This window comes from Ambystoma mexicanum, chromosome 13 (genome assembly GCF_040938575.1).
Source record: "Ambystoma mexicanum isolate Mex_15411 chromosome 13, UKY_AmexF1_1, whole genome shotgun sequence".
NCBI classification, from domain to species: Eukaryota; Metazoa; Chordata; class Amphibia; order Caudata; family Ambystomatidae; genus Ambystoma; species Ambystoma mexicanum.
This window is the reverse complement of record NC_090938.1, coordinates 762626034-762651633: the sequence shown is the minus strand read 5'-3', so window position 1 is coordinate 762651633 and position 25600 is coordinate 762626034. Positions and strand designations below refer to the sequence as shown.

Genomic DNA, 25600 nt, shown 5'->3' with positions numbered 1-25600 from the left:
CAGAAAAACCCTTCCCTTTAAATTTAGAGACACGCATGTGTGCGGCCCTGGGAGCATGAACTCATCTGACTCCCCATGACGCTCCCCTTACTCCGCCCACCAGCACCAGTCTCCATTGATGCGTCGACAATATTAACATTGCCTAATGACACCAGTATTATTAGGGGGGAGGATGGTGGGACATATCGAGTAAAGGGGACTATGGACCAAGAGTAAGTTAGTCACTACGGTGAGCAACTATTAAATACTCTTACCTCCCGTCCCCTTTCCTCCATACTGCATGTGCGATTATATAGCCCCAGGGTGGAGAGGAGACCCTCCTTAAGAAAACATTCTTTAGAACCACCTGTTCGAAAGCAGTGTCTGATCTAGAGCTGGCATCCCAACAGTAGTGCTTACAGAAAGCCAAAGGGGTGGCCCAGGTGGCCGCCCTGCTGATGACCTGCCACGGGACCTGCTGCTGGAAGGCGATGGCTGTGGCCTTGGCTCTGACAGCGTGGGCGTGCAGGTTAGCTGGAAGAGGTTTGTGCTGCCCCTCGTAGGCCGCGTTGATGGGCGAGATCATCCACCTTGCTATAGAGGACTTGGATGGCTGATAACCAGGCTTTGATTCTTCAACACCCCCCCCTCCCCTGGAAAGTGAAACAGGGCGTCCGACTTGCGAAAAACCCTTGCTCCTGTCCAGATAGAATTTCAGAGCGCATCTGACATCCAGACATTGCAAAACCCTCTGAGCCTAGTCCTTAGGGTTGGCAAAAAACATGGGTAAGACCATCTCCTCGTTTAGATGGAATGCAGAGGGTACCTTGGGTAGGAACGCTGGGTGCGTTCTCAGGACCACCTTATCCTTGTGAAAATTATAAGTTACTCACCGTAGTGATGAACGTACTCTTAGTCCATAGTCCCCTTTCCTCCATACTGTATGGGCGTCCCTTCCAAGGGACTTGAGACAGAACCTTTTTCACCAGATAAACCACCTTCCCCTTTAAATTTAGAGGTGCACAGGGGGCGCGGCCCAGGAAGCATGCGTTGCCCTGACTCCGCCCTCCGGCGCCACACCTCAGTCCCCATTGACGCGTCGACAATAGGTTTAACATTGCCCAATGACACCAGTATTATTAGGGGGGCGGTTGGTGGGACACATCGAGAAAAGGGGACTATGGACTAAGAGTATGTTAGTCACTAGGGTGAGTCATAATTACCCTTACGTCCCGTCCCCTTTTGTCCATACTGTATGGGCGATAACGGATTGTAGCCCCAGGGTGGAGAGGAGACCCTTGTTAAGCAAACAGGTTCCTGAGAACCGCATGTCCGAAAGCCGCATCAGATCTAGAGCCGGCATCCAAACAGTAATACTTGCAGAAAGCAGAGAGAGAGGCCCAAGTGTCCGCCCTGCTTATGACTTGCCAAGGGACATGGCGCTGGAATGCGATGGCCGTTGCCTTGGCCCTGACTCTGTGGGCATGCATGTTGGCCGGGAACGGCTAAAGCTGGCCCTCATTCGCTTCTTTGATGGCAGAGACCATCCAGCGGGATTTGGAGGACTTAGAGGCCTGATAGCCTGGCCTCGAGCCTCTGAAAGTCACAAACAGGGCGTCCGACTTGCGGAAGCCCATGGTCCTGTCCAAATAGAATTTTAGGGCACGCCTGACATTCAGGCAGTGCAGCACTCTGTGCTTCCTCCTTGGGATCGGGAAAGAACATAGGAAGAACTATTTCTTCGTTCAAATGAAATGCAGATGGAACCTTGGACAGAAATGCCAGGTGCGTCCGCATTACTACCTTGTGAAAGGTGGTATATGGTTCAGAGGTGACCAGCGCCTGGATCTCGCTGACTCTGCGAGCCGAGGTAAGACTGACTAGTAAGGCCGTCTTGATGGTGACCAGCCTAATGTCCACGGACGCCATTGGCTCGAATGGTTTGTGCGCCAGGGTGCCCAAGACTATGTTAAGGTCCCACACAGGGTGCAGTCTCTTGACGGGCGGGTAGAACCTAGCGAGACCAGTCAGATGTTTTTTGACAATAGGGTTGGAGGAGGAGAAAATTCCCTCCTCCATGTTCTTGTAAGCCCCAATGGCTGCAAAGTATTTAAGGCAGGTGTCCACCTGAATGAGTGAAGTGCGCCGAAAAGGAGAACACGTCGTCCAAATTGCAGGCCAAGGGGTCAATTCCCTTGAAGTCTCTCCAGTGGCAGCATCTGGTCCATTTTCATTTGTACTGGGCCCTGGTGGCTTTGCTCCTGGCGCCCTGTACGATCTCCAGATTGGCCTGTGGGAGGCTAAGGTGCCGAAGCGTTAACTGCTCAGGTACCACACTGAGTGCGGGGTGGATGATCCTGCCCCCCTGCTGTGCCAGATGATGAGCTGGGCCCGTCGGGAAGTGTATAGGGGGCACATCTGAGAGGCGGAGGAGCTCCGAAAACCATGGCCTGTCTGGCCACCATAGAGCAATCAGAATGAGGAGTCGTCGGTGAGACTCCTTGATCTTGCAACTTACCCTGTGGATCAGAGGGTGGGCGGAAAGGTGTAGGCCTTCATGCCTGTCCACTGGAGGTGAGATGCATCGCCCAGAGAATCGGGGCCCTGACCCTGCCAGGATGCAAATTGGGACACTTCTTGTTGTGCCGGGTGGCAAAGAGATCCACTTGGGTGTGACCCCACCAGTTGAAGATCTCAATAACAAGGTTGTCTAGCTGCCACTCGTAGTCGTCTACTCCAAGCCCGCTCAGCCTGTCCGCCTCCAGGTTGGATTCCCCTGGGAGGTGGACTGCTGAGAGGTAAATGTAGTTTTCCAAGGCCAATTCCCATATGCTGAACGCCAGTCTGCACAGAAGGAGGGGATCTGATGCCTCCCTGCTTGTTGACGTAGTACATGCTGGTCGAGTTGTCTGTCTGGAGGAGGACACCCTTTTCCTTGAGAAGTGGTAGGAATGCTCAGAGCGCTAGCCAGATGGCGTTCAGCTCCAGCCAATTTATGTGGTATTCCTGCTCCTGTCGAGTCCAGGTGCCGTGGACCGAGAGATCGTCCAGGGTGATTCTCTGGTGATGGTGGCCTGCGGGGAGGGCGGCCGAAAGGGCTTGCCCGTCTGTAGGTTGCAGTCCATGGACCACCAAGTTAGGTCTGGGTGGAGAGATGGAGGAACGTTGATCATCTCAGGTTGTGAGCCTCGCTCCCGATTCCATGAGGCCGCGAAGTGCAGCTGAATCCTCCTCATCCCTAGTCTTGTGTGCGGCACGGCTAACAGGACCACCGTTAGTAGACCCGGGAGATGTTGGTACCACCATGCAGAGGTCCCCTCTCTGCTGAGGAAGTGGGCAGTGGCCCTCTTGATGGCCGAGATTGTGTCTTCCGACGGTAAAACCCTCGGAGCACATGTCCCAAATAAGTTCGAGGAATGTCAGTCTGCGTAGGGAGCAGCTGTGACTTGAGGTTGAGCGAAAAGCCCAGGTCATGCAGTGTATTCATAAGGGCATAGGCAGAGTGGTGAACTGCTTCCAGAGATGTAGCCCTGACGAGCCAGTCGTCGAGGTATGGGTAGATGTGGAGGCCCTGCGCTCTGAGGAGGGTCGCTACAGCATTCATGAGTCTGGTAAAGACCCTGGGGGCCGAGTTGGAGCCAAATGGAAGGACTTTGTCTTGAACCCATGATCCTGAACCGGAGGAAAGAATGATGGGGCTGCCAAATCGGGACGTGTAGGTACGCGTCCTTCAGGTCCAGGGAGCACATCCAGTCTCCCTTGGCCAATGTCTCTGCTATAAAAGCTGGCGTAACCATCTTGAATTTTTGCAATGGTAGGGAGAGGTTGAGGGTGGAAAGGTCCAGCACAACTCGGGCACGCCTGGTTCTTCTGAATGGCGAAAATCCTGGAGTAGAAGCCAAAGCCTCGCTGAGAGGCAGGGACTTCCTCCACTGCCTGGCTCTCTACGAGCGACCGGATCTCCGCCAAGAATTGCTGTCCCAACCTGTGGGAATGGAGCAGAGGAGGGAGGAGAGGCTGGGATAGGAAGGCGGTACCCCATGGATACTACAGAGAGGATCCAGGGGTCCGCGTAATTCTGTTGCCACAATTGTGCATGGAGAGCAAGTCTGCCCCCCAACGGAGACAAGTGGACCCGAAAGGGCGTGTCATGCCTTCTTGACTGGAAAAAGCCCATACCCACCCCAGCCCCCGTTTTTGTTGTTTGTGCCGGTTTTGAGATGGAGCGGACCGGCTGCCTGGATCTGCTTTCCTGAAAGCCGCGGAACCCTCTATATGTATGACCCTTTCCCCGAGCGCTGCTGAGATTGGGGGTACGATTTGGGCGTGGCCTTTGTAAGAACGGATTAAGACTTTGCCGTTTGTGAGCTGTTTTTGGTCCAGCTCTTCATCCGTAGAGGAATGGAAGAGGTCACCCCCTTCGAATGGTAGATCTAGAATGTGCTCCTGGACATCAGGGTTGAATTTTGTTGCCCGGAGCCAGGCTGTTCTCTTGTCCGTGGTAATGCAGATGGCACGGCCTGAGGTATCGATCTGAGCCACTGTGGATTCCATGAGGTCATGCGCCAGCCCTGAAGCGTGATTGGCATTGGGTGGGGAGTTCCAGGAGGAAGTACGTAATTTACCGCCATAACCGTTGGTTGGCGCCAGCCAGCATGGCATCTGCGTTGGCCTGACGCAGGTGCAAGGAGGCGGAGTAGATCTTCTTGCCGTATGCCTCCAAGATCTCCTCCTTGCCTAGTAGCGCCGCAGAGGAGGCAGCTGAGGACGACTGAGGCTTGGAGTATAGCGATTCTGCAGTGATCAATGAGGAGTGTGGCTGAGGATGGGTCGAGAGTGTATCCCTCCATCTGCCTGTACTTGGCATCCAGGCGTCGGTTGACCGGCTGGACTGAGTGGGGCTTGAGCCAACCCTTCTTAGCCAGGGAGACTATATCGGTTTGCAGTGGAATCCCTGTGTTGTCAGAGGGGTGTCTTGTGAGGACTTCAGCCAGAACCCCCTCTGCCGGCTGTTCGACCTCGGGATGGGGAGGCCCAGGTACTCCGCCAGGCCAGCAAGACGTTCATGGAAGGCCCTGGCTGAGGATGGCGTGTCCGGATCCTCCTCCTCGTCGGTATCAAGCAGATCTGGAGGATCTTGTGGAGGAGGGTTAGATGAGGCTGGTGTACAGGGACCGGAGGCAGAGTAGGCTGCAGAGGTTGCAGAGTTGGCTGCACCGGGGCTTGAGGGCCCGATGAAGGCATCTGTGGTGCCTCTAGCATGGCGGAGAGGACTTCCCTGACTGAGTCTTTGATGATAACCCCCATCTGAGGAGACTTCATGAGGCCGAGAAACCTCTCGAAGAGCACCTCCTCACTGGCCAAAGAGGTGGCAGGGGGTACCGACAGGGTAGCAGGGGGCTGCTGGAGCCGCTGCGTACACTGTCTATATGGACGCAAAGGAAAGTTGCCCTGCGCAAATGAAGGGTAGACTGTAGGCCACCTACCTGGTTGAAGCCAGTCCCACCTTGACACTCGTTCTTCACTGAATTTGTGGAATGGCGTCGGACGGGTCCCCCTTTCTGGCGTGGCACCATTTTGTCGAGATGCCTGCCACATGCCTGCAACGTGCCTGCAACGTGTTGGTCAGCCCGCTGAGCCCAGCCTTGTCCAAGACTCCTGCGTGTGGATCACAAGGCCTACCCTGCTCCTCGGCTAGGTAGGTGTAAGACCCTCGACCCGGGCGTCGGTAGAGCTATGTTTAGACACCCCCTCTGACGTATTGCCGGTAAAAGGGCATAGCCACTCGCCATTGTGCCGGTAAAAGGGCATAGCCCCTCAGGTGTAGACCCGGTACAAGGACCTTCCGGTCCCTCGACATTGCGCCCGGGAGGCTCAGAAGACCCCCTCGACCCAAAGGCCGGTAGCTGTAGCAGCCTCGGACACGTGCCGGTAGAAGGACCTGGCCAGTCCCTCCCGGGAGAGTCCCTGGGAAGGAGTCCCCCTTGCGGGATGCACTGGAAAATATTGGCCCTACCTTGGGCCTGGCTCGATTCTTCACGAATTTCTTGAGATCCTCTGGAGGCAACCTCTGGAACAGCTCACTCCACCGGGAGCGTGTTCTTCAGCGCCTTCGAGGACAGCGAGTCACACGCCAAACATGACTCGAACCATGGTCTGAGCCAAGGCAACGTAGGCAGAGGGCGTGGGGGTATGAAGCTGGGAAAAGCCTGCTGCATGATGGACACCTGCTGAACCCTGTAGAATTCGACATGTGCCGGGAGGAGCGTGACGCCCGAGGACCGAGTATATGAATGATAAAAAACACAAAAGAGACAAAGAAGAAGTATCTGCACGTGGAGTTACATGGCCAAAGCCAAATCCAGGAGCACTGGTGAATTCGGCCCGTTCCCATCGATGCAGAAAAGGGGACTGATATGTGGCGGCGGAGTCAGGGCAGCGCATGCTCCCTGGGCCGCGCCCCCACGTGCCTCTAAATTTAAAGGGGAAGAAGGTTTTTTGTGGTGAAAAAGGCTCCGTCTCCTGTCCCTTGGAAGGGACACCCATACAGTATGGACGAAACGGGACAGGACGCAAGAGAAAATGGTCTAGGGTTCCGATGAAAACAGAGCCTGGATCTCGCCGACTCTGCGAGCAGAGGCGAGACCCACCAACAGAGCGGTTAATTGTGACCAGCCTGATGTCCGCAGTCGCCATTGGTTCCAAAGTTTTGTGCGCCAAGGCGCCCAACAATACATTGAGGTCCCACACAAGGTGATGGGTGGGTAAAGCCAGATGAGTTCTGCCAAATGTCACCTGACCACTGGGTTGGGAGATAAGACCTCCTCGTTTCTGTAGGCCCCTATGGCTGCCAAATAGGTGTGGCACGTGTCCACCTGCAAGGTGTGCCGAGAAGGAGAGCACATGGTCCAATGTGCACGTAAGGCGGTCGCTCTCTTTAGAGCCACTCAGTGACAAAACCTAGTCCATTTACTCTTGTATTGGCTCTGAGTAGCCTTGCTCCTAGCACCCTGAATCATGTATAGGTTAGTCTGTGAGAGGCTCAGGTGCTTCAGCGGGTCCTGCTCAGAAACCATGCTGCAAGGGCTAATTTCAGTGAAGCAGGGTGGATGACCCTGCCCCGCCCCCCCCCTCTTGCGCCAGAAGATGACCTGGGCCTATCGGCAGGTTAATGAGAGGTCTATCTGAGAGGCTGAGAAGCTCTGAGAACCATGGTGTCGCCGGCCATCACAGAGCTATGTTAGTGATGCTTGGGTGACACGATTCCTTTATCTTGCAGATCACCCTGTGGACTACGGCTAGTAGGACTGCTGCCATGATACCTAGTAAGTGTTGGTACCACCAGGCTGAGATCACTTCTCGAGTGAGTGAGTGGTGGCCTTCTTCATGACCGTGATATTGTCCTCCCAGGGGAAAGTTTGTGTTCCAGATGAAGCCCAGGAAGGTCAGGTTCTGCATAGGCTGCAGTTGATACTTAAGATTGACTGAAAATCCCAACTCGCGGCGTGGGACCATAAGGGCGGAGGAAGTGTGATGCACCGCCTCCGGGGATCTCACCCAGACGAGCCAGTCATCCAGGTACGGATAGACGTGGTGGCCCTGAAGAGGGCTGCCACTGCATTCATGAGTCTGGTGAATACCCTGTCTCCCCTGCACAATGTCTATGCAATGAGTGCTGGCGTAACCATCTTGAATTTTTCAAGCGGGAGGGAGAGGTTGAGGGTGGAGAGTTCCAATATAACTCTCGGGCCAGCCTGGTTCTTTTGTATGGTCAAAATCCTTTGAGTCAAAGCCAAATCCTCGCTGGGACTTCTTCCACTGCCTGGCTCTCGACGAGCAACCGAATTTCTGCCAACACAGTTGCTGTCCCAATCTGTGGGAGAGGAGGGAGGAGGCGGCGGTACCCTGTAGATACTATAGAGATGATCCAGGGGTCCGCGAACTTCGACACCAAAATTGTGTGTGAAGGGCAAGCCTGCCCCCCACCGGAGACAAGTGGACCCGAAGGGGCGTGTCATGCCTTCTTTCCTTCTGAGGCTGTTGGAGGGGGACTGAAAGAAGCCCTTGCTCCCCCCGCCCCTTTTATTTGCGCCGGTGTTGACTCATGGAACGGTCAGTCTGCCTGGACCTCCTTTCTTGGAAGCCGCAGAACCCCTCCTCCCCCCTTGTCGGAGCGTTGATGCGACCGAGTGTACATCTTGGGCGTGGCATTCGTAAGGATAAAGAGTTCACAGTTTGCGAACTGTTTTTCTTTTTATCTAGCTCCTCATCGGTGGTGGAGTGAAAGGGGTCGCAACCCTTGAGCGGAAGGTCCAATATGCGTTCCTGGACGTCTGGGTTGAATTTAATAGCCCAAAGCAAGGCAGTCCTCCTCATGTCCAAGGCGATGCATATGGCCCCGCCAGAGGTGTCAATGTGGGCCACAATGGATTCCATGTCGTCTAGAGCCACCAGTTTAGCCTCCACCAGTCCCGCCTTGAACGTGCCTGGCTCTGCACCCGAAGTTCTGGAAGGAAGTCTGCTATTTCCCACCAAAGCCTCTGGTTAATGGCTGCCAGCATGGCATCCGCGTTTACTTGCCTAAAATGCAGTGAAGCATTGGAATAAAGCTTCTTCCCTGTACGCCTTCAAGATCTTCTCCTCCCTGCCTAACAGTGACGAGGACGACTGAGGCTTTGAGTAGAGTGATGCTGCAGCAATCACCGAAGAATGAGGTTGGGCCGACAACAAGAGTGGATCCCCCCTCCAGTTGGCTATACTTGGCATTGAGGTGCCGATTGACAGGCTGTGCCGTGAGGGGTTTGAGCCACCCCCTTTTGGCCAAGGCGACAATGTCCTTCTGCATTGGGATCCCTGTTCTAGCCGCGGGGCATATAGTGAACACCTCATCCAGTACCCCCTCCCTCGGTTGTTCTACCTAGGGTTGAGGAAGGCCCAAGTACTCTACCAGACCAGCGAGTCATTCATGGAAGGCATTGGCTGACGATGGTGTGTCGGGGTCTTCTTCCTCATCTGTATCGATCTGAGCATCCGGCTGGTCCGGCAAGGGTGTAGGAATGCTGGGTGCCGAGGGCTGAGGTGTGGAGACCGGAGGCTGGTACGGGACCACCTGAACTATCGGAGGCAGGGGAGCCGGAATCGAAGGGGCCAGCGAGGGTAGCAGGGGCTGCACCAGGGCCTGTGGGGCCAGAGTCATAGGAGGAATGACTATAGGCAGAGGGGCCGGAGGGAGCATGTCCCTGATGACATCCTGAAGGATGGCCCCCATCTGAGGAGATCTCATGAAAATAATTTTTCAAAAAACCTATCCTCACAGGCCGGTGGGGTGGCAGGTGATGGGGTAGCGGGCAGCTGCTGGGGCCGGTGCGTACTCAGTCTAAACGGTTGCGGGGTTAACCTTCCCTGCAATGCTGATAGATGAGCAGTAGGCCATGTACCTGGTGGAAACCAGTTCCACCTTGCAACTCATTCTCCCACCTGCTCCACTCCAAGGGGAGGTATCTGTCGCGGCAGCCATCTTGTCAAGCTGCGTGCCACGTGCCCAAGTCATGGTCCTTGGTACACTGGCCCGGCCTCCTCCAGGACTCTTGGCGATGGAGCATGAGGCCTACCCTGAACCTCAGGACGGGGCCTGGCAGGCGTGTTGCCCTCGGCAGTATTGCTGGTAGTGCTACATGCAGGTGCCCCCTCGGACATTTGGCTGGTGTTAGGGCGTAGTCCCTAGGATGTACACCCGGTAAAAGAACCTTGCGGTCCCTCAGCATCGTCTCCGGAAGGATCTACGGATCCCTCGCTCTGACAGCCAGTAGCTGAACTAGCCTTGGTACCCGTGCTGGTGTGAGAACTTCGGGCGTTTGCTTGGGAAGGTGTCGCCCTAGCGGGGTGCGCTGGAAAAAAGAGGCCCTCCCTTGGTCCTTGACTTATGCCCTTAAAGTCCTCTGGATGCGACTTCTCAAAGTGCTCTCTCCACCTAGCTAGCCTGTTCTTCAGAGCATGCGGTGTAAGAGCGTTGCACACGGTACAATGTTCCCAGCAGTGGTCGGGGCCAAGCCAGCGGAGGCAAAGAGCGTGGGAATCTGATGTAGGGAAGAGCCCCTCACAGGGGGGACACCTGCTGAAGCCCGCTGAAGTCGACATGCGCCGGGGAGGAGCGCGGCGCCGGAGTACCGAGTACCTGATAAAAGAAGACAAAAAGACAGAAGAAAGTATCTGGTAAGAGCGCGTGGTATTACATGGCCGAAGCCAAATCGAGGAGCACTGGTGAAATCGGCCTGTTCCCGTCGACGCGGAAAAGGGGACCAAGGAGTGGTCCCAGTGAGCGGTGTCAGGGGAGCACATGCTCCCAGGGCCGCACCCCAGCGCACCTAAATTTAAAGGGGAAGAAGGTTTTTTCTGGTGAAAAAGGTTCTGTCTCCCATCCCTAGAGAGGGACGCCCATGCGGTATTGAGGAAAGGGGACAGGACGTAACAGTTATTTATTTAACGCCAGTTTTAAATGAGCTTTCTTTAGAAAGGGCAATATGCAACAATAAAAACACACTTCATAACACTTTCTCAGAGTTGAGAAAAGTAGATACCCTTTTGCGATGCCTCACACACACACACACACACACAACCTACACCCGGAGATGCTCGGCAATATTTGGCATTAATCTATCACTTTTGGGACTAATACAATTCTGAGGTTGTGGAAAAGGAAAGTTAGGGAAAGAAAAGGTCAACAGATTCTCAGAGCATATGAATACTTTTCAATCTCCCAATGAACTCTAGATTAGATCTTTCCCAGCAATACAGGTTAAACTTATGGACCACCTATGAGGGACAGTTGGAACCAAAGTCAATGGATCAGAAGAGTCTGCAGGGAGCCAGGACAGCCAAAGTCAATTCGAACAATGTCTAGGACGCGGAGGCACTTCTTTAGATAACATTGTGCAAGACTTGTGCTATTAGAGAGTTTGTAGAAAAAGAATCACTGTTGGGTCACAAGCTGTAAGGCTTGTGAAAGGCAGAACTGAAACAAACTCTGCAAAAAGCAGCTACTGCAAGTCTCCAGTGAGAGCCAGCAAGCTACAGACACAAGAGGCAAGTACCCCTTTTGTCAAGGCAGGGTTGGAAGAAGAGGCTCCAGCTGGCTTCTGTTCTGGTAGCAGTCTTGCAGGTCCTGGGCCTCAGTCATGGGGACAAGAGGGAGGACGTCTGGAGGACTCCTGCACTGCAGTCCAAATGGTCTGAAGCGGCTACGGGCTCTTTCCAATTCAGTGGCACTTTGTGGCTTCAGCTACTGGTAAATAGCACCACCGCAGATGTTCGACACTTAATGGGCTTCCCTTGCTTCTGGGGTCCAGCACTCTGTTGAGGTGGCTCAGGCTTGGGTTGTCCTGCTTCAGGAGGGTCCTCAGGATCTTCCTGGAGCTCTGGTCTGGCTTAATGACGATTTACTAGATTCTGGTTTTCCTGACCCTTGGCAATCAGTTCTAGCAACAGTGAAAGGTTTTCTAGCAAAGTTCGTCTTGGGGTCAGTTGGTCCCATCAACCCAAGGGAAGAAGTCGTCCGTTCCGGGCTTCTCTAATTAATACGAAATTTGGAGCATTAGCACTGCAGCAGGGCTTCACCGGGCAAACCAACAGTTCAGGAGGGTGCAGCAAGCTTCTCTTTGTTTCTTTCTTCGGTTCCTTCGACCCAGTGGTCGAATCTGCCTTCCGTCTGAGAGACCTCGCCTTTTATGCAGGTTTCTCCCATTCATTCGCAGTCAAGTTGTTACTCCTACAGCAGGGTGGCCGTCCTTCAAGCACAGCCAGCCAATCACCTTCGGGTGCATTCATGTAACCAAGGGGACCAAGCACAGGGAGTTCGGGAACCTCCCTCGCTTCCTGCCCTGCCAGACACACTGGAGCCAGAGGCGGGTTTCAGCACTGAAGCCAGCCAACGGCAAAACGAAAAAGGGGCTAAACCTGGTTTGGCGCGCAAAGTATAACCCAAGAAAGACCTCTCTAGCAAGAAATGGCGAAAAAAGAAGACCAGGCCCATTTTGACAAAATGGTCACCCATGGGGTCTGTACTGCAGCCGAGGATTCTGCCTGCGGTAATAACGCACATTGGTAGGAAATTTAAACCACTGCCACCAGCCATTAAATGTAGTGAGGGCAACATAAACATGTTTACATAAGTAGGAAAGGGGCTACAAGTAATCCCCCAACCCCTCCAGTACTTCTACATAAGATGGTTTGCGCTGGACCTACATAGGAAAAACAGCAAATGAAGCCAATTAAACTTTACTACTCTTGGGAACAGTAGTTCACCCCAGAGAAGGTATTTAAACCTTATGAGAAATCCAGAGGACTTCTCTGTGACACTGCACTGAAGGTGCTGTGTGTCGCAATACAAAAAACAGATGCCTATGGAGTTTGTCAGACTTCAAAAACAAATAAACAGAGTCCAGATCAGATAAAAAAAAATACATGAGGCAGTGAGAAAAAGGTCTCACTCACTTCAGGATAAAAACTTAAAAGTCCTCAAGCCCAGCAAAAGAGTTAGGGGTCTCTAAGGTAGAGGGGAATTAGCAGAGAAATGAGAATTCTCCCTAACACCAGCTTGCAGAGTAATAACACACAACAGGCGAGGGGAGCTCGAGAGGCAGTGGCGTCGCCAGGAATCAAATTTAGGAGGGGCACAGAGGGGGCCAAAGACAAAAGTAGGGTGGGGCACAGGCAAATGTAGGGGAGAACATGGTCACTGCTCGTTTTAGCTAGGGGGGGGGGAGCACAGGGGTACACAGGTGGGGCCCCGGCCCCTCCAGAGCCCCCCCCCCTAGCGACGCCACTGTTGAGAGGGTGAGCTTCCCAGCTTCAGCGGGGAAGGGGTTGCAGAGGGAACCACCGGAAGGAGCCGCAACGAGCCAGTGAGTGTCGGGGAGGACACCGCTCAAACACTGGGGCGCTCCTATAAATCCATATTTAATACCGAATGTAACTTTAAAATTCAGCGAAACCAATGCACATTTTATACTGAATGGATTCTTGAAGTTAAGCATTATAGGTGTTGAATGGAATAAAAACCTTCATGGGCCAAGCAAATAAAGTAAATGACCCAAATGCCCATGAGAAAACGAATTACAAGGGCACAAGTGTGACAGAGTCATAGAAAGGTGGATGTGCGCAAACACCCTTAAACTGAACTTTTATGAATGCATGCAGTGCGAAAAAGCCAAAGACTGGAAAGGATGTGTGCAGAGCCAAGAGGCAGACCAGGAAAAGCCAGATGATTGTAAATCTACACATCAAAGCTAAAAGGCTGTGAGTCAGGGATCCTGGTTGCGCAACCTGTGATGGGTGTACCGTTCGGTCTGACAACTGCACCTGGACCAGTGAGCACAAAATGTTGAAAACCAAAGACATTGTGTTGATGAAATTGAAGTCTTGGAGAAGGGAACCCCGAGACATGTGACATGAGGTGCTACATGTGTGGTCTTGAGAACGAAGACTCAAGACCTTTTGTTATCTGTTAACTGTGTTGCTTGGAACTTGGTGAAGGGAACTAAAAGGATTGGCTTTGAACTGCATCACATTGAACTGGGGAAAGGTAATCTTGAGTCTTTTTTTGTAGATCTTTCTTATACTAGGGGAAGGGGAGCTGGAAGAAGCTCAGAACATTGAGTTGAACACTATTTCTTTTAATTTTGACATCCCTACACATTGGTTAGCTGTATTTGTGAGGGCAAGTATAGGTTTTGGACAGAGGCCGACTTAAGTTGAACTCCTTGACTCAGACTTTCCTTACTTTGGTGAAGGTAGGGAAATTCCACCTTACAATAGGGCAAGGCACGCCTTCTATCAGCCTGACATTTGATTTAATAAAGTATTTTACTTTGAACTTTAAATCCGTTGTCTGTGTCTTGCTTTATGATGCCTTCATAGCAGGCAATACTAGAAGATAAATATATTGCTAGGTCAGTGCCAACGACTGAGCAATTGGATTTCACTGAAGTATTATAGTACTTTAGCACCTCCCCAGGTTACACTTCAATGGCTTGGTCCGTGCCTTAACTTTTTAACCCCTCTGAGATGGGACATCAATTAATTTTACACAAAGCATACAGAGACTCCATGTGCATTTACCTGCCCCATCTCTGAAGCTGGCTCTGCTAGCTGCTCCTCCATCGGCTCCTCTGGTGCCTGCTGCAAGAAAAAGGAGAATTCGATCAACTGTGCTGCTTATACTTTACCCTGAAAACTCTGTATCAGAGTATGATGCAGGGCATCAGAAAACAACCAGTGCATGGCACATTTGTATTAATAAAGTATAACGACCCGCACCACCCATTCTCTAGACTCAATGGCTACCTGGCGGTGGTCCCCTATCCTCCGGACATAGTGCAGAATCTGCTCTTCTGTGACTGGCATCTGCTCCAGAATGACTTGCAGCCGCATTCCCATCATGGTGGTCAGCCAATTTACCATCGACCCATTTACATCGGATGACATGAGCCTCTATGAAAGTGAAGAGAACAGTGGTACAAATTAGGCTAGGTTGCCAAACATCCCTATGATACACACCCTTGCTCAACTCACATGACCCCTATTAGAAGTGTCTTATCTTTAACACTAGGATCTCCAGCCATGGTGTATTTTTTAGGTTCAGAAACAGATTAGTAACTAGCAACAAAGGAACTACATATAGCTAAATAACAATGACAATGTAGAGCGTCCACACTCCAACAGCTGATTGTGTTTCAACACTTTTCACGTTGTGTTGTGTCATATCTATTTTGCAGACTACCTCCTTCTCCTGTATTCAACCAGTTTTTAGACCCAAACCAGTTACACACTAATTGGCATACTTGTCAACGGACATAGACAAGACTCAAAAACGTAAAGTTTTCATAAAGGAAACTATACATTTATTAATTTTACTAGTAATTTCCTACGTTCAGGATGTATTGTTTAAGAAACATAGGACATCATGATTTTCATAGTCACAGACAACAATTACTCTCATTCTACATGGGTTAGTGTACAAACAGTGGCATCTTTCCTATGCCATGAAATCAATGATTCTACAAAAAACAAAATATTCTAGAAATTTACCTTAATTGCTGAACATCTTACAGCAGGAAGAGTTGAAAACAGCAGAACGAGTTGAAAACCTTAGACTAGGGCACATTCACAATGTGGTTTCTACTAAAAAAAGACTTCCACATGGATAGTATGTTCTCGTACATCACAGTTCTGTTTTTCCCCTCTTGTTCTGCTGTATAGATAGTGCAGGTAGCCAGGTGTCAGCCTTGAGAGAGTTGCAGTGGTAATAACACCGGAAAATCTACAGAGGGGTAGGATGGGAGGGCGATGAGGAATAAGTTGGAAGAACATCCAGTCGAAAGAACGTTAACAGTTGGTAACTTGTCCTTTGAATGGATTGTGTCCTCCAACGTATTCTTCATCTTAGACTCCCAAAGCAGTGTAAACGTTTTTTAATATATATATTTTTTCTATATAGCTGAATACAGCACTGCTTTACCAAAAGCAAGCTCTTTAGAGTGGGAAGCATCCAAATTGTAGAATTTAGAAAATGTGTTCAGCGAAGACCAAGTCATTTGATGGGAACACCTCTTTGAAGGGCTGTCGAAGAGGCTATGCCTCTGGTTGAATGGGCCCTCAAGCCTTCTGGTGGATCTTTGCCAATCTGTAGCATTCTGAGATGCAAAGCACAATCCAACGTGATAGGGTTTGTTTCGACACCGATTGACCCAACTTCCTTCCAGTGTAGCCAATGAAAAGTTGATTGTCCACTCTAAGCTTGGAAAGCCTAGAAATGTAAAAGCTTAGAGCTCTTCTCGGGTCCAGCCTGTGCAATCTTTCCTCCTCCTTGCTGGGATGAGGTGGAGGATAGAATGCAGGCAGAAAGATCCTCTGATTTAAATGGAAATCAGACAACTTTAGGTAAGAATGAGGGTTTAACCCTCAATACAACCCTGCCCTTATGGAATACAGTATAGGGTGGCCCAGAAGACAGTGGTGAGTCCCGTTAAGAATTGTATTATCAAAGGAATTTTAAAGTAGGAACATTCTTCCGAAGAGCGCTTGAAAATGGAAAGCGCAGCAAGATGACCTTTAATGGTCCCAACATTGAGACCTCCATGTGCCAGTGATAAGAGGAAAGAACACTTCTGGGATAGAACACAGAAAATGATCAACATTCTTTTCCCTGCACCAGTTGCAAAACTTCTTCCAACAGCACAAATATTTTGTTGCTGGCCTTCTTGCCGAAAGCAACACCTCCACGACGTCATCTGGAAGGTCCCAATCCTTGTATCTCAGCCTTCCAGATACCAAGCATGAAGGTTGAGTCTCCTGACCTTTGGATGGAGAAACTGGCCCTCCTTTTGTGAGAGGTGGTCATCTCTCTGAGGAAGATGTAACGGAGGGCAGAAGGGCATGTCTAGAAGGTCCAGGTACCACGTTCTCCTGGCCCAATCCAGGGCAATTAGGATCATGCGGTTTCCGAACCGTCTTAACCCCTGATGAATTGAGGAATGACGGGAATCGGAAGGAATGCGTATAGCATTGGGAGGTTCCACTCCACCACAAACGCATCCCCCTAGGGCTCCTCTCGGGGGAAATTCCCTCGAGCAATACCTTTCGCACTTTCATTAATTCCGGTCGCAAACAGGTCTACTTGGGGGTTTCCCCAAAGGGCGAAGATCTCTTAAAGGACTTCTTGAGCAAGTTCCCACTCGTGGGACACAGTACTCTGCCTGCTCAGAGCATCCGCCGTCATATTTTCCTCCCCGGCTAGATGAATTGCCGATAGGGAGACTCCTTCCTGAATTGCCCAATACCAGAGCCGCATTGCCTCTCTGCACAGAGGTAGTGACCCTACGCATCTTTTGGTTAGGTAATGCATGGCCAATGTGTTGGCCGTCATTATCAGGACATTTCCCCCCCCCCCCCTGACAGATGGCAAAAAAGCTTTCAGCGCTAGTCTGATTGCTCTCAGCTCCAAAAGGTTGATGTGTAGTTTGGCTGATTGTCAGATCGTTGGCATGAGCTCACCATCCCATGAGTGAGGCGTCCGTCACTACTGTAAATTCTGGCCATGGTTGCCAAAAATGTTCTTTTAGGATGTTCTTTGTGCAAGTCCACCACAGAAGATCCTGACGAACCTTGTTTGGAATCTGAAGGAGATTCGTCATTTGTCCTGAGAATTGGGACCATTGAGTCTTTAGAGTCCATTGAAGGGATCTCATCCTCCGGCGTGCTTCTGGCACCAGGAAAATGCAGGATACCATGAGCACAAGCAACCTCAAGAAGTCGTAGGCCTGGAGATTTTGGGCATTTTGAAATTTGGAAATCTGAAGAATGTCTTGAGCCCTCGACCTGGGAGGCAAGCTCTTTCCCAAGGATGTGTCTAATACAGCCCTGATGTACTGGAGCTGTTGGGAAGGTGTCATTTGTGACTTCTTGAAATTGAGAAAGAAGCCCAGTTTGTGGAGGAAGTGGCAGGTGACTTTCAGGTGATTCAGGACTTGCTCGGCAGAACGCGCCCTGATCAACCAATCGTCCAGGTAGGAGTAGATGTGAATTCCCCCTCACCTGAGGTGTGCTGCCACCACTACCATCAACTTGAAAACCCTCGGGGCGGAGGTCAACCCGAATGGTAGGACTCCAAACTGATAGTGCGAGTTGCCAACCGCGAACCTCAGGTACTTTCTGTGCTAGAGATGGATTGGCACATGAAAATAAGCATCCTGAAGGTCCAATGACACCAACCAATCCTGAAGTTGAAGGGCCTGAAGGATGTGAGAAAGAGGGATCATCTTGAACTTGTCCTTCCTGAAGAGCTTGTTCAAGTCTCTTAAGTCCAAGATGGGTCTCAGTCCTCTGTCCTTTTTGGGAATCAAAAAAATATGGGGAGTACAATCCCTTGTTCCTCTCCGCTACAGGTACTGGTTCTATAGCACCTTTCTCTAGCAGGTGTATTACTTCCTGCTGTAGGAGCGGGTCTGGAAACTTCAAAGAGCGTCTCCCCGGTGGATTGCTTTGAGGCTGCGTTAGAGAAGGAAGGCAGCAACCTTGGGCTATTATTTCTAGAGCCCAAACATCTGAAGTAATGGCTTGCCATTCTTGCAGATGCTGGGACAGCCTACCTCCCACAGGTGTCTTGTGATGCAAGTCCTCAAAGTGGTTTTGTGGCGGATGCTGCGGCTGCTGATGGTAAGGATGCTGCAGCTGGAGCTGGCTTAGCAAGTTTTCCTCGTCCACCACAAGTGATTTTTCTCTGGCCTCTGACTGGCCATTCCTCTCGCCTTTCCGTAGGAGGAGTAATAACGATAGGATCGTCCCCTCCAAGATTGTTCTGATGCACGAAAAGGCTGAGGTTGCCTAATAGCAGCTCCTAAGGACTTTGCAGTCGCTTTCAAGGTCTGCAACCTCTCAAGGCTCTCATCAGCCCTGTAGCCGAAAAGGTGAGACCCGTCAAAAGGCATGTTCAAAAGACAGTTTTGCATGTCTGGTGCGAAACCCAACTTTCGCCACCACGCAAATCTGCGTATAACTGTGCTAGTGGCCATGGACCTGCTCACACTATCTGCAGTGTCCAATCCAGACTGAAGGGAATCCTGCATGGCCTCCTTTCCATCTCTAACGATGGCTAGGAATCCTTCCCTTTCTTCCCCTTCTGGTATGTGCTCCGCCGCCATTGCAATGCACTCCCACAGAGTGTACGAAAAAATGTTGCCAAGGCACATGCGAAGTTGGCCGATTTTAATGCCATACTCCCAGCTGAAAATACCCTTGTGAGCCCACCTTATTTGATGTAGCTGTGGCTGCCTGGACCACCAGACTCTCAGGAGTAGGGTGTTTAGGCAGATAGCTGGGGTCGCTACTGGAAGGGCGGTATTTTGACGTGAGGTACTTATTCACAGGAGGAATGGAGTCTGGGATCTTCCATTTTTTGGCCACCCTATTTTGTAAGGCTATATGGAAGGGTAAAATCGGATCTTCGGTGGGGCCCTGATCTAGTATGTCAGACAGGTCATCCTGGATAAACTGAGTTGGTGGTCTAGCCCATCCTAAATGATCCCCTGGCTCTGGTTTGCCAAATTCTGTCTCGGGTGATGTGTCAATTCCACTTGCATTGTGCAAAGTTTCCATTAAATCCCTCATTCTGTTTTCCTCAGAAATTACACATTCTGGGACATTGGGGTGCCACACTCTAGATCAAAAGGAACATTCTCCTCCTCAGACCTTTGTTGTTCTTCAAAAATTGAAGACAAGGATTACAAAATTATTTCCTTGGCAGAGGCTTATACATTTTTTATGGAGGGGCTGTTACAGTGGAGGCTGAAGGCTTTGCAGCTTTTTCTTTTGCTGCTATTTTGTCAGTTTCTGACTGACCTGGAGCCTTTGAAACTATGGGCACCGAAGGATTCAGGGTCGATGTAGACAAAGGAGTCAACAAAATAACAGTCGACAGAGCTGGCTTCGAAAGCGTTGCAACGCTCTTCGAAGGCTCATCCTTCGAGGTGTGTCGGGTTCCGGATGGAGTCGATAACCTTGAGCGGTCGACTCAAGCGATCTTTATCACTCAGGGTCCTGGAGGGTTCCCAAATTTTTCTCCTTAGATCACCCGGGCTCGAGGGCGCGCAACTGTTGGAACGGTAACGCTCTTGGCCGGCTTCCGAGGAAGGCGCGGACTAAGGCTTAGCCTTTTCAAAAACCTCCATTTTAATTCTAAATGCTTCCCATTCTTCAGAGGAAGAATTTTTTGTGGGGCATTTCATTTTCTTGGGGGATTCGTCAGAAGACCAGGTATTTGTATTTATTTGTAAAGCGCAACCATGCCTTCAGGCATCTGGGCACATAATTTACAAGAAAGTGGTTACAGGTAGTCAAAAACATGTTCCCTCAAGGGAATAAACTAAACCAGGAAGATGCAGAGACCTAAGCAGGTTACATACATAAAAACTTAAGGATGTTACATAATCGGTGCAAAATTCAATATATAACTCGGTGAATAAATCAGGATGCTAAGGTCAGGCGTAAGGTGATAGAAAGTGCTAGTGTAGTGATCATGAGCGCCTATAAAGAGGGTTTAGGGGACTCGTCAAGCTTGTGAAGCCAGAGTTTAGTTTTAGTTTTGAAGGAGTGGAACGTAGGTTCAGATCTGAGTGTAGACGGAATGGTGTTCCATAGTTTAGCTGCAAGGACTGGGAGCTTGATCCCCCGGCAGACTGCAGTTTGAATCTGGGTATGGTGAGTGTGTTGATGTAGGCTGTTCTGAGCGGTCTGATCGCAACATGCTGCGTGAAACAGTTGGCCAGATAAGCTAGTGCCAGGTTGTTCTTAGCCTTGTAGGTTAAGGATAATGTTTTTAGCAATATTCTTTGCACGACGGGGAGCCAATGTAGGTTACGTCTGGTGTCTGAGATGCGAGATCTTCTAGGGATGTTAAGGGCCGCCTTGATGGCATTGTTTTGTGTGACTTGTAACTTGTCAATGTTTTTTTGGCTGGTCCCTAGGTAGAGAGCATTACAATAATCTATTTTGCCATAATAAGAGTTCTAGCAAGGATGATGCAGTTCTCAGTGCTCAGGAAGTGTCTGCATGCTGTAATGAGTTTGCAAGTATGAGCCGAGGCAGACGCTACAGCGTTTGTCTACTTAAAGATTGAATGGCGTCAATATATACCTAGCGTTTTTGCTACATGCGACACTTTAATGATATTGCCATCAATGGTAAATGCTTTGTAGGCTGGGTCAAGCTTGGCAAGTTTAGAATGCGAGCCAAGGATGAGAAGCTCCGTTTTCTCATCATTGAGCCAGAGTCCATGATGTGCCATCCAAGCCTAGATGATTGAGTAGACCTCATTAAGTGCCTTCGTGTGAAGGGCCAAGTCACCAGTGATAGGGATGAGTATCTGGGTGTTGTCAGCGTAGTTGGTGTATGAGACACCAGATAGTCAAGTACGTCAAAGAGTGGCATGGTAAATAAATTGTATAGTGTGGGAGGGACACAAGACTCTTGAGGGACTCCACACGAGACTGGGGCAGGTTCTGCAGAGGCTAGAGGAGAGAAGACTCTCATAGTTCTATTTGCCAGAAAGGAGCTAATCCTGGAAGATGCAGAATCCGAAAAGTGTGCAGCAATTTTGTGGTGGTGACATAGAATTTTATGATCGACCAAGTCAAATGCCGCTGACAGATCGAGCAGGAGGATGAGTGCCATCTTGCCCTTATCATTTAGATAATTAATATGAGTTTTTAAGTCCATCAGAGCCGTGTCTGGGGCAGAAGCCTGATTGACGGAGACCGAGTAGTTGATGAGATTCAAGATAGTCCTGAATTTGCATGTAGGCAACGCGGTCTAGAATTTTTAGATTTTAGTTGGTATGATACCGTAGTGATATGCCTATAGTTTGCAGGGTTACTTGGGTCGAGGGAAGGTTTTTTTGATTCATGGGATAACCCAGGCATCCTTAAGGTTATCCGGGACAATGCCAGATCTGAAGGAGGCATTTATAAAAGGTAGTGATGAAGGGCGCAAGGTCATGCGCAGCTTCCTTGATAATAGGAGCGGGGCAAGTGTCTCCTTGACAGTTTGACAGTTCAAGCTTTTTGATAATATTTTCGACTTCTTCAATGGAGAGAAGCTGAAAGGTTGTGGAGGGCGATTAGGGGCTGGGAGGTTGAGCGAAGGTGAGTTCAAGGTAGAGTCGGTAAGGTTGTTCTTTTTAGCATTTATTTTTGTTTGAAGTAGGGCAATTTTATCTAGAAGAGCCTTTTGAATATTAGTACACCAAACACTGTCGGGGAGCATGTCACCATAGGGACAACAGGTGACTAGTTCCTTAAGGATCTTAAAAAGTTCCTTTGCGTTCGATTGAGCCTGTAAGATACGTTTGTTATAGACATCTTTTTTGGCTGAAAAGATAGCAGCTTTGGAAGTGGAAGAGGCCAGAGTTAGGTTGTTTTTGTTGACAAGGGAAAGTATATTTTTCCAGAGCGAGACTGCCTTTCTTCTGTCTTTACGCAAGTCTCTAAGATGGGGGGTGAACCATGAGTTCAGATGGAACGAAGTTTTTGTCTACACAATTTTAACGGTGCAACAGTACCGAGGGCTTTGAGCATGGCGTGGTTATAAATATCCGCTAAAACTGTAGGGTCTGAGCAGGTGGTCATAGTGGCATTTAGTAGAGGAAGGATGATTGGGAGAAGTTTCTCAGGTCGAGATATCCTTAATGCGTGTTTGGATGGCCGGGGTTAGATTGGGTTTGCAAGTTTGAGGGCTGGCATTAATTGCAAAGGTTATTTTGTAGTGGTCTGACCAAAGGCATGGAGTCAGATCAGGTTAAGCTTGCAGTTCAGGTCGGCAATCCAATCGAGAGTTCGGCCTTTGATATGGGTAGGCTCCTTGATGTGTTGGGTGAGGCCATAGTCGGAGTGTTAAGGAGGTCTGTAGCTTTGGGATCATTTGCGTCTTGGTAGCCTAGGTTAAAGTCACCAAGTAGAAGGATTTGCGAGTTGGGCTTAGTATTAGAAGCAAGAATTGATGATATATCATTAATAAATGTAGTAATGGGCCTGGGGGGCCTATATAAGAGATGCACTGTAATAGTTTGGTTAGGGGAGAGGGGTAGCTTGATGGATAGAAGTTCAGCAGATGGTATTTGAACGTTAGGGATCATCCTAAATTCAAGTGAGCTTTTGAAGATGGTGGCTATTCCACCATCCTTAGTTTGATTGGTATACCTGTCTTGTCTAATGATGGGAGTAGTTGTCTGGAACCGCTAGGGAGAGTGAGGATCCGGATGCGCTATGCAACCAAGTTTCGGTGATGGCCGGGAAGTCTAAGTTTCCAGAAGTAATCATATCTGCAATATCAAGGGCTTGTGCTGTAAGAGATCGGGCATTGATCATAGCGCCAATGGGTTTATTAGATTTGATATGACATGTGGTCAAAGGCTGTGAAGGAGTTATATCCGCAACCGGTGCTGATGTTGGGATTTGTGTAGGAGTGTGGGTGATGAGTGGTCGTGAGCGTTTGGTGGTGGGGTAAAGGCTCTGGTGGCGCGTCCCCAAAGGGAACCTAGATGCTAGCCTCTGGTTTCTAGCGTGTGAGGTGCAAGGTTGACTGCAGCGAGTGCCAGCAGTTAGGTTGAACAGAGATTGGATAGGGGCTGGACGAGGGCTTGTGAGGCTGCTAGTGAGAGATAGGGTCATGTGGAATCTCAAGCCTAGCCTCAGATTGCGGGCAGAGATGGAGGGGGGCTGAATGGGAGGGGTGGCTTTGGTGGCAGACTGATCAGTGGTTGCACGATGGCGTCTTGTGCCGAGTCTCAAATTTCTAGTGTTGGTGGTGTATGGCCGATTCGGTGTGGGTTTAGTGGCAAAGTGTTGGATCCAGAGGGCTGGGTCGTTTAAGTACGGGTTGGGTGCAATCATGATGGAAAGGATAGGTGGATTGAATGCAAGTGAGGGGCGAGTATCATGTGAGGGCAAAGGGTGCAGCTGAGCAACAGCGATGCTTGAAGGCAAAATCAGCAAAGGAAAGTAAGGCACAGGTTCTGAAGTATAGTGAGTGCCAATGAGTGAACTGCAAGTGGAGCGACCTGTGCAGTGGGTAGGTTGAGACTGGAGTTAGAAGTATTTTAAGCTCTACCACAGTGGCAGTTAGAGGGCATGTATAAACCTACAAGACTCAAAAGAAATGAGGGTTTGCTAATGTGTGTCCACAAGGGTTAACAGTATAGTGCGAGCCCAGAGATCAAGCAGGTGTGAATAAAATAACTCAAGGTAAGCACCTGGTCAACAAAACTCAAGCTCCATAATTCAAACCATTTAAACAGATTGCGTGGAAGAGAAGAACAAGTGACTTATTACCTTGTAACGTTCTTTCGACGGGATGTTCCTCCGACGTATTCCTCATCTTAGATATCTCCTTCCAGCTCTGCTGGCCTCGGAAAATTTTTTCTCTCTAGAGGGCGCTGCGCGTCGACGTCCTTCAAGTCGATGTCCCTCGACAGCCGCCGTATCGACGCCGACGTCATCCTGGCTATAAAGGCCGCGCGCAGCGCCCGTTGCTCAGTTCCGTTTTGTAGCCCACAATAATGCTTTCTGGACTAAACTAATCACCCTGAAGGAGCGTAAGCTGCAACTACAAGGGAAGTAGAACTGCAGGGATGGATGGGAGGGTCGATGAGGAATACGTCGGAGGAACATCCCGTCGAAAGAACGTTACAAGGTAAGAAGTAACTTGTTCTTCGAAGGGATTGTGTCCTCCGACGTATTCCTCATCTTATATATGCTCCCATAGCAGTATTCTATTATTGGAGGAGGGAGTACTGACTTCATGCTGTCTTCTATTGATGAATAGAATGCAGTACAGCCCTTCCAAACCTAGTCTCTTGACTGGAGGAGGAATCCAAATTGTAAAATCGTGTAAAGGTATGGACAGACGACCATGTAGCGGCCGCACAGATGTCTTTAACCGGCACACCTCTTTTGAGGGCCGATGAAGCTGCAATACCTCTGGTCGAATGAGCCCTAAGGTTTTGAGGGGGATCTTTTCCTGCCGAATTTATAACATTCCAGAATGGCTAGAATGATCCATCTGGAAACGGTCTGCTTAGTTATTGGTAACCCCAGCTTGTGACCTGTGTAACCTACAAACAGCTGGTCTGCCTGTCTTATCCTGGCTAGTCTACTGATGTAAAAACTTAAAGGGATGGTCTAGTAAAAATTTTTATTTAAAAAATAGATAGGCCACATTAAAAAAAATACTAGCATCCTCCGTTTTAAAACTTCCTATGTAAAGTTTTGAGCTATTCAAGCTCAAAATTCGAAAAAGCAAGCACAGGGGCGCTGCCATTTTGTGAAATGGAGGCCCTCCTGTGCTGGCTTTTGCGGCACTAATGAAGGAAAAGCCAGCCAGCTGTAGTAAACAAAGTCTACCACTGGGTGGCTTTCCCTTCATTAGTGCCGGGACTCGGAGGACGCGGACCGGAGACCAGAGCAGGAAAGCTGCAGCTGAATCTCGGTAAGTGGTATTTATTTTTTTTACAAAAAATAAGCACTAGCTGCGTTTTTTTTTCTAAGTTTTCCGGGCTGGAGGAGCCCGGAAAACTTAGAAATAAAAGCGCAGCTTTAAAAACGTTGTATTTATGTTTGCAGTCGCTTTTGAAGCGACCGCAAACAAATACAACGTTATTGTGTTGGAAAACACTGCGGTTTTTCGTTCCACGTTTCTCAGGCTCCTCCGGCTCGGAGGAGCCTGAGAAACTTGGAAAGAAAAACCGCAGCGTTTTCCAACACAACCGCGTGTGTTTCTGCCTGCTGTGGCTATCACTGTGGGTCTCCGGTGCTCCCAAGGGAGCACCGGAGACCCAAAGTGAAAGCCACAGCAGGCAGAAACACACGCGGTTATGTTTACATGCCGCATAGTGTTTCTACCTGCAGCTTATTTCCCATTTGGGGCTCCCGGGCTCCCCGTGGGGAGCCCGAGAGCCCCAGATGGGAAATGCTAAATGCTGCGTTGTCTGCCTAAATCTGCTTTCCCATTTGGGGCTCTCGGGCTCCCCGTGGGGAGCCCGAGATCCCCAAATGGGAAAACAGATTCAGGCAGACAA

The 25600-nt window shown here is 49.9% G+C and overlaps 1 protein-coding gene across 7 annotated transcripts in view; it reads right to left on the bottom strand.

Moving 5' to 3' along the window:
* Nucleotides 1-25600, bottom strand: part of BAG6 (BAG cochaperone 6) — a 1121496-nt gene that overhangs the window by 123101 nt on the left and 972795 nt on the right. For all 7 annotated transcript variants that reach the window (XM_069635087.1, XM_069635085.1, XM_069635088.1 and 4 more), the window contains 2 exons: nt 14320-14466; nt 14095-14154 (listed from right to left, as the gene is read on the bottom strand). In XM_069635087.1, coding sequence (XP_069491188.1) covers nt 14095-14154; nt 14320-14466 — 207 coding nt within the window. The remainder of the gene's footprint in view (nt 1-14094; nt 14155-14319; nt 14467-25600) is intronic.